The sequence below is a fragment of the Gossypium hirsutum genome, chromosome A10, assembly GCF_007990345.1.
Source record: "Gossypium hirsutum isolate 1008001.06 chromosome A10, Gossypium_hirsutum_v2.1, whole genome shotgun sequence".
Lineage (NCBI taxonomy): Eukaryota > Viridiplantae > Streptophyta > Magnoliopsida > Malvales > Malvaceae > Gossypium > Gossypium hirsutum.
Window position 1 is genome coordinate 98,440,695 of NC_053433.1, and position 8,770 is coordinate 98,449,464.

Genomic DNA, 8,770 nt, shown 5'->3' on the forward strand with positions numbered 1-8,770 from the left:
TAATCAAATAAATTAAAAATAAATATTTAAATTTTATTGTATCATAAATTAAAATTTTATTAATTTTATACAAAATATTTTAATAAGTTTTCAAATTTACCACGATTAACTTATGACATCAAGGGTATATTTAAGTCTTAATTTCCTAGTTTAATTTATTGGAAGCTTCCGATTCTAGAATTTCTGAGGAGATAAATAAAAAAATAGAACCTGACACAATTTAAGTTGTCGAGCAGACTGCAGTGTCAAAGTGTGACACGTGAGTCTTTAACCGACAGTGGAACGGCAGATGGATGTGGTGGACTTTAGTATCTTTTATTTAATCCACTTAATTTCCCATTTTCAGTTCCGTTAGAAACCACGCAAATCCAAAAGTTATCAACTTCTACATCACAACCCACTCAATAACTTTTCCAACAAACCATTAAGTTTCATCCACGTAATCACCTAACCCAGTTCTACAAACTCCCGTTTGCAGACAGCAATAGCTAAAAATCAGTTTAACCCCACGTAATCGTTTCAGGATAGTCATAAGTATTTGAACTTATCAAATCCAGTGATAAGTTGACTTACTTATCAAGTGATAGGTTGTTGTGTATCGCAGATACCCTGCAAAAAATGCATCGAAAAAAGTTAAAAGAACTCAACTTCTCTCTCTTCGTTATCTTTTTCGCTTTTTCAATTTCTTTTTCTTATTGGTTTGGCAGCTTTTTTTTCTTTTACTGTTTTCGTTGAACGCTAAGCATGAAATTGGAACCGCTAACCCTAGAAATCTGTCAAAAGTACGACCGATTCCTCACCTTAAACACCACCACCAGCCGCTAACTTACAAGAGACGCCGTCTTTTCAACCACCTCTTCTTCATCTTCTTCAATTTACCTTTCACTCATCCTCAGACTTCATTTCTCTCGCTTTTGCTCTGTTTATATTTCTTTTGGTCAAAATCAAAAACCTTAGCCCCTAATTTAAATTCTCAATTTCTCGATTGATTAAGTTTTTTTTTTGTTCAAAGTAATTGGGAAGAAATGTCTTCTCTCAGCAGAGAATTAGTGTTTTTGATTCTCCAGTTCCTTGAAGAAGAAAAATTTAAAGAGACCGTTCACAGGTAAGCTCTTAAATTCATTTTTCATATATATGTATATATGTTTGGTATTGTCGTTTTTAATTGGATTTTGTGTCGTTTTTTGTGGTGGAGCTCACAGATTAGAGCAAGAGTCAGGGTTCTTCTTCAACATGAAATACTTCGAAGAGAAAATTCTCGCCGGAGAATGGGACGAAGTTGAGAAATACCTATCTGGGTTCACTAAAGTCGACGATAACCGGTATTCAATGAAGATTTTTTTTGAGATCAGAAAGCAGAAGTATCTAGAAGCTTTGGACCGGTAATCTCTGTTTCCCTTTGTTTTTTTTTTTGCTTAGTTAATGCCAATGAGATTGGGTTTGTTGTAATTACGTATAATAATATATTGTTTTGACATTTTTTTTGTTGTGTTTCAGTAATGATAGAGCTAAAGCTGTTGAGATTTTAGTGAAGGATTTGAAGGTTTTTTCCACATTTAATGAAGAACTTTTTAAGGAAATTACCCACCTTTTAACACTGGGGAACTTTAGGTAATGATTGAAGGTTGGTATTGGATATAAAATTATAGGCAGTTTAAGACTTCCTAAGTTTTTTGTTTGTGATATAATGTAGGGAAAATGAGCAGTTATCAAAGTATGGTGATACTAAATCGGCTCGGAGCATAATGCTGATTGAGCTTAAGAAACTAATAGAAGCAAATCCCTTGTTTCGTGAAAAGCTTGTTTTCCCTACTTTGAAGGCATCACGGTTGCGAACTCTAATTAATCAAAGGTGATTTTTACCCATCGTTACATGAAAATTTGGTCGTATTTATGGTATGGATGATGTTGAATCTGACTGATTGTTTATTTGCAGTTTGAACTGGCAACACCAGCTGTGCAAGAACCCTAAGCCTAATCCAGATATAAAAACCTTGTTCACTGATCACAGTTGTTCACCCCCAAATGGAGCTCGTGCACCTACTCCAGTAACTTTTCCAGTTGCTGCAGTTGCTAAACCTTCAACATATGCTCCAGTAGGAGCACATGTATGATCCTAATGCTTACTATAGTCTTGAATCATGGATATTCCTGATGCATGTATCTAGTACTGAACTTAGAATGCTTTTTGTCTCATGTTATGGCATTGCAGTCTTTTCCACCTAATCCTACTGCTTTAGCTGGCTGGATGGGAAATGTCAATCCTTCCTCATCAGTCCAATCTGCCCTCGCTGTTGCTTCTGCTTCTGCTTCATCCTTGCCTTTTCCTCAAAATCAAGGTAACATTAATGTTTTTATTGTTGTTGACATTTTGGCTGTCAGGTTCATCATGGTAGTCGAATAAACATCTTTAAGGAGCAATACTTTTCAGTTTTCATATATTTCCTTCAGATATTATATTCATTTGAGTAAATTTTTCTGGGACATATATCTATTCTTTGTGCTTTCTGCCCTCTTCGTTTGTCTCCTTGTTAGTGAAACTGTGGGAATGATCTTGATGAAAAGGGAGTTGAGAGACTCCAGGGCTTTGGTCGTATACTCCTTCAAATTGATTTAAGTTTGATTTAAAGAGGGTCATTCTGTTTAGTCTTAAATCTTGGTCTTGTATAATTAGTTCCTTACCTGATCTGATTTTGAATTTTACCGCAGTTTCAGTTCTGAAACATCCGAGAACACCATCAAATACACCTGGAATGGTTGAGTATGGGAGCACTGATCATGAGCACTTAATGAAACGGTTGCGGTCTGCACAATCTATTGACGAGGTAAATCTGTTGTTGATAAGATGCTTCCCACATAGGTTACTACTATGCTCTAACTTATGATATCAATTAATTGGATCCTTAATAAGTCCAGGTCACATATCCTGCTCCTCCTCAACATGCTTCATGGTCACTTGATGACCTACCCAAGTCTGTTGCTTGTACCATTCACCAGGGATCCAATGTGACAAGCATGGATTTCCATCCTTTTCATCATACGCTACTTACTGGTAAAATTGTTGAAAACTTTACAAAACCATCTTGCCTGGAGTATTTTAAATCAAAATTAATTCCTTTGGTTTTGTTGCCGTGGATTGTATTTTCTTACTTTGCTTTATGCGTCTTTCATAATAGTTGGTTGTAGCAATGGTGAAATTTCCTTATGGGAAGTTAGCAAGCGAGAGAGGTTGCTGACAAAACCATTCAAGATACGGGATATGGCTTCTTGTTCAGTTTTACTTCAGGTTGATCTTGCATCTTTGACCCAAGAAAATCATGTTATTACTGACAGTAGTAGAATTAATTTGACTGAGATAAAAATATCTGACTATTTGGCCAGCTGGTCACCTACGTCTAAAAATGCTTGTTACTTCACAGTTTAGGCACTCAAATTGTTTCTGTTACGGGAGAATTGGCCCATCTCCTTTTTAAATTACTTCTCTCTTCTTCAAAACTATACATTGGAGTAAGAACCATGTCCTCCCGATTCAATCAACTGAGTTGCATTTTTTTTAATTGTCTCACCCCTTCCCATCTTCTTAAAATGTTATTGAAATAGGATGAGGTTTATACTTTTGCTTGCAACTTCTTGAATGCTGGAATTTTGGTAATATACATCTGTTAGGATTATAATGGATATCTCTTGCAGGCTAGTATTGTTAAAGATTCATCCATATCTGTAAACCGTGTAGCTTGGACCCCAGATGGAAATTTGATTGGTATGTGCTGTAAGAGTGATTTTCCTTTAATGAGTCCAGTTTTGGGCTTCTTTATTGAAAATTTCTTGTTGCAGGAATTGCATTTACAAAACATCTTGTTCATTTGCATGCATATCAAGGGTCCAATGAACTTCGTCCACACCTAGAGGCATGTTTCTAATTCATTTTCTTATTCTTTGCTTAAGGAGGCATTACTCGTAACAGCAAACTGATATCTATCTGATTTCTGATAGATTGATGCCCATGTGGGTGGTGTAAACGATATAGCTTTCTCTCATCCAAACAAAAAACTCTGTGTTGTTACTTGTGGAGATGATAAGCTGATAAAGGTGAGGAAAGTAAATAAAATAGACTGCTCTTTTTTTCTTTCTCTTTGAACTTCATATGTTCTCAGTTTCAGTAGCATCTGTTGTAGGTGTGGGATTTGGCTGGAAACAAGCTTTTTAGTTTTGAAGGCCACGAGTCACCTGTTTATTCTGTTTGTCCTCACCAGAAGGAAAATATTCAGGTAGGATATTTCCTTTAATGAAGTCCGGAAGATAATTTATGCTTTAAGGGAAAGTACTTTATTGTGGATAAGCTGATATTTAGATATAGAAGTAATTAGTATGTGCAGCAATTGGCTATTACCTGTTTCTCAAGTAACCATGAGAAATCAGAGTGTACTTTAATCTCTGAGAAGAAAATAAGACAACTTTTTGTTTCAGAAATATGTACAACTACTAAATCTGTGCCATAGATAACAGTAATGTGTACAATTGTACAATAAATGATAAATTGTACTATTCTTGTTACTTTGGATGCTGGAACTTCAACTCTACACAATATTAGAATGCCGTGGTGCCAGTGCATCTTTTATCATATCCCTTCTATAGGTCTTAGAAAATTATTTGCATCTGTCTAATTTGTCTTGTATTTGATCTGTTTCACATTTTATTAACCAGGCTTCAACAGTTCCAAACTTGATAAATATGCTCTTCAATTGTAGAATTGTTTGTGCATTAAGCTATTGCATGAACTTCTATCATATTCTTGCAGTTTATATTTTCAACTGCTATTGATGGAAAAATTAAGGCTTGGCTGTATGACAATATGGGTTCAAGAGTTGACTATGATGCTCCTGGACAATGGTGTACCAGAATGCTCTATAGTGCTGATGGTAGTAGGTATGTAAATAAAAATCAAAATATTATCTGCAATGGTTGGTCTTTCTTTCTTAAAGTGATCCTACATATCTCCTTAGCCATGTAAGAGAAGCAACTAATTAACAGTCCCCTCTCTAATTCAGATTATTCTCTTGCGGGACAAGTAAGGATGGGGATTCATTTTTGGTTGAATGGAATGAAAGTGAAGGAAAAATAAGGAGGGCGTTTTCTGGTTTTAAAAAGAACTCTCCTGGTGTAGTACAGTTTGACACAACTAAGAATCGCTTTTTGGCTGTTGGTGATGATAGCCAAATTAAATTTTGGGATATGGACAATACAAATATTCTCACCAGCACAGAAGCTGAGGGGGGGCTTCCGGTTAGCATATCATTTTTCATTTGAGCTTCCCTTTTTATGCATCTTGAATCTAACTTTGACTTCAATTTCATAATCTTGATTTGGGATGGTTTAGAGTCGTCCACGACTGAGATTCAACAAGGAAGGAAATTTGCTCGTTGTTACCACAGCAGACAATGGATTCAAGGTTCTTGCAAATGCCAATGGTCTTAGAGCATTAAGGGCAATGGAGGCTCAATCTTATGAAGCATCTAGAACACCACTTGAGATGAAGGTTTTATCTTCCATCTTAATGCTAACTCACTTTGCATTTGTTTATGTCTTGAACTTCCATTGACAACTTTGTTTCTTTTCTTGATTATGGATTAGGTATCTAGTTCTTTTATGCTTACAAGCATTGGTCCTGTTGTTAGCAAGGTCGAACGTGTAGACAGCCCTGCCAAGCCTACTTCAACTCTTGTATGTTGCACATGCACTTATTTTTTGCTGGTGGTCTTTTTTGGTTAGCAAATGAGTATTGTTAAGCATCCAACCTAAATACAACTGGTAATAGGTGAAGAGGTCCAACTTGAATATGAGACCATAGGAAAGCCAATACTCAATAGATGTGGGGTAACACCACTTAACACTGTGTAGCTTAATAAGGGCATACACATGGACAGCCTCACAAGGAGTTTTAATACCACTTGTTAGGATTTTCATTCATAAATGTATTCACACTGAGATTAAAACAAATTCAAATATTATCATGTTAAGAATCTAACCTAAAACCCACTGGTAACAGGTGGAGAGCCTAACTTGAATATAAGACTACAAGAAACTCAAGACTTAATAGATGTGAGATAACCACTTAACAAGTATCAATTGCTTCACACATTAAAGAACATAAAATATTATTAAGATAAATTTAAGAGATTTTCAGACCTTTTGCTTGCTGCAATTTAGTTTGCTTGTCTTGGATGCAATTTTACAATATTTTAAACTAGCATCTAATTCTAATTACAATTTCTTGTAGAATGGAGTTGAACCAATGATTAGAGGCATTGAAAAGCCAAGAAATTTGGAGGATGTGTCTGATAAAACCAAACCTTGGGAGCTAACCGAGATTGTTGATCCTACTCAATGTCGAACAGTCACCTTGCCAGATAACTCTGAGATTGCTAGCAAGGTTTTAATTTATTACTTACTTTTTGCTCTCTCACATTGTCATTTACAACTATCTTCTTCAGTTAATATTTTTATGATTATTAATTTTCCTGTATATTAAGGTTGCTAGACTTCTTTACACAAATTCTGGTGTTGGGGTTCTTGCTTTATATACAAATGGGGTTCAAAAACTATGGAAATGGAGTCGCAGTGAACAAAACTCTAGTGGCAAGGTGATTTATGCTTTGAAGACATATATTTCTTCATTGAAATAGACATGCATATTTTTATATGAAGGTTCATGTACTGTTTTGTGCATATGGTATTCGTAGAAAAAATTTCTTGCGTAATATTTTATTTTATTCTTTTCTGTTTCCGTAGGCCACTGCTAGCATTATTCCACAACTCTGGCAACCAAACAGTGGTCTTCATATGACTAATGATGTTCCAGAGAATTCTGAAGATGCAGTTCCATGCATAGCGCTGTCCAAGAATGACTCCTATGTAATGTCTGCATGTGGTGGAAAGGTTTCCTTGTTTAATATGATGACGTTCAAGGTATAATAATGTTTATGCCAGATTTTGAATTAAATTGGAGTTTCTTGCCAACTTTGGTTCCATCCTTGTGATATTCTACTTGATGTGATATTGCATTATTTGCAGGTGATGACAACTTTTATGCCACCTCCTCCAGCTTCGACCTTCTTGGCATTTCATCCTCAAGATAATAACATTATAGCAATTGGAATGGAAGACTCAGCCATCCATATTTACAATGTCAGGGTGGATGAGGTAGATGATTCAATATATATTTGTATCTATCATCTAGCAGTACCGTTTTGATATTCAATATGAACAGAGGTGCTTCTCTCCTGTAGGTCAAAACAAAATTGAAAGGTCACCAAAAACGAATCACTGGTCTAGCGTTTTCCACCAGTCTTAACCTTCTCGCTTCTTCTGGTGCTGATGCTCAGGTATTCTTTATCATCAAACCTCTTTGTGTCTGGTTGTGGTACTTTTTACCTACAATTATTTCAAATGGAAACGTGAAAAAAGAATAAGATATACTTCTTTCTGTACTTGTTTTGTTCGGTTTCATAGATGATAAGAGTAATTTGAAGGTTGAAATATATCTGATACTCAAAAAGGAGATTTAAGGCATCTAAATACCTTAGTGGTACCCATGTTATCTTGCTCAGAGAAATTAATTTCTGTTGCCGGAAAAAAAACTTCTCTCATTCTCTTGCATTATGCCCTAACCAATTTTAATGCTTTTTGTTTCTTGTTTGTACTTTTTCTTCGAGTTGGTAGTTAGATATGACCAGTGGTTCTTCTTGTCCTTTATTATGGTGTTATTGGCTTCTTTCTTTTGCAGCTTTTCTTTTGGAACATGGAGAACTGGGAAAAGATGAAATCAGTTGCCCTTCAACTGCCACCTGGAAGGACCCCTCAGGGTGCCACTCGTGTGCAATTTCACTCTGATCAAGTTCGCTTGTTAGTATGCCATGAAACTCAACTTGCAGTATATGATGCTAACAAGATGGAATGCATTCAACAGGTAAAAAGCGCTACAGCTTGGGTAATGAATATAGTATGCTGTGAAAAAATTTTAACGTTCTTTCATATTGCAGTGGATGCCCCAAGAAGTACTTTCTTCACCTATATGTAGCGCAGCATATTCTTGCAATAGCCAACTAGTTTATGCTACTTTTCCTGATGGCAACATTGGAGTGTTTGATGCTGATAGCTTGAAGCTCAGATGTCGTATTGCACCATCTGCTTATATCTCTCCGGGAATGTCAAATAGGTAATGCTTTACAACTTATATTGCCATGTAATTACATTTGTCTTGTTTTTGCGTTGAAAAGCCTTGGATATCAGCACCTTGGTTTCTGTTAACGTGAAACATGAATGTGAGTTCTTACTTTCACTTTCAATGTTCTACTGCAACAGCCAAATTGTACACCCGCTTGTTGTCACAGCACACCCACAGGAAGCCAATCAGTTAGCCCTTGGATTGACCGATGGTTTGGTTAAAGTTATAGAACCCTTGGAGACGGAGAGGAAGTGGGGACTGCCTGTGCCTGTCAATAATGGAACAGAAAATGGCAAGATGGCAGCACCATCCACCACTAATACTTCCGAGCAGCTGCAGAGATGAACATTAACGTCCCTTCTGCTCTGTAATTTGTAAGTCATCCACCTATAATTGGTAGGGTTTTTTTCCCCCTCCATTTGTATGTGTAAATATACATGTTCGAAGATAGGGGAAAAATGTTAGATCACAAGAACAAAGATATATTCATGTATGTATATTGAATGCTAATCTCTTTGATGAATGTGACTTTTAATTGTTACTTCA

The 8,770-nt window shown here is 36.0% G+C and overlaps 1 protein-coding gene across 2 annotated transcripts; it reads left to right on the plus strand.

Moving 5' to 3' along the window:
* The first annotated feature begins 663 nt into the window (after positions 1 to 663).
* LOC107896646 (topless-related protein 2) lies at positions 664 to 8,770 on the plus strand. Of its 2 annotated transcripts, XM_016821859.2 has the most exons (25): positions 665 to 1,105; positions 1,203 to 1,382; positions 1,498 to 1,611; positions 1,694 to 1,852; positions 1,937 to 2,108; positions 2,213 to 2,339; positions 2,710 to 2,825; positions 2,917 to 3,052; positions 3,177 to 3,286; positions 3,691 to 3,760; positions 3,835 to 3,908; positions 3,994 to 4,089; positions 4,176 to 4,268; positions 4,799 to 4,926; positions 5,049 to 5,283; positions 5,378 to 5,536; positions 5,632 to 5,721; positions 6,278 to 6,430; positions 6,531 to 6,641; positions 6,790 to 6,966; positions 7,072 to 7,200; positions 7,287 to 7,382; positions 7,784 to 7,966; positions 8,040 to 8,215; positions 8,362 to 8,770. In XM_016821859.2, exons 1-25 carry the CDS (start codon positions 1,026 to 1,028, stop codon positions 8,567 to 8,569), a joined length of 3,372 nt encoding a protein of 1,123 aa, XP_016677348.1. In that variant the 5' UTR covers positions 665 to 1,025; the 3' UTR covers positions 8,570 to 8,770. The 2 variants fall into 2 exon arrangements, with proteins under 2 accessions (XP_016677351.1, XP_016677348.1); XM_016821862.1 differs by lacking the exon at positions 5,632 to 5,721 and having other exon boundaries at positions 664 to 1,105.

What these genes read in the sequence shown, in the direction of transcription:
- LOC107896646 (XM_016821859.2), top strand. Translation starts at nt 1,026, where the DNA reads ATGTCTTCTCTCAGCAGAGAATTAGTGTTTTTGATTCTCCAGTTCCTT. An exon ending in TCATCATACGCTACTTACTG is followed by an intron (nt 3,053 to 3,176) that starts GTAAAATTGTTG and finishes CTTTCATAATAG; the next exon opens with TTGGTTGTAGCAATGGTGAA. An exon ending in CCAAGCCTACTTCAACTCTT is followed by an intron (nt 5,722 to 6,277) that starts GTATGTTGCACA and finishes AATTTCTTGTAG; the next exon opens with AATGGAGTTGAACCAATGAT.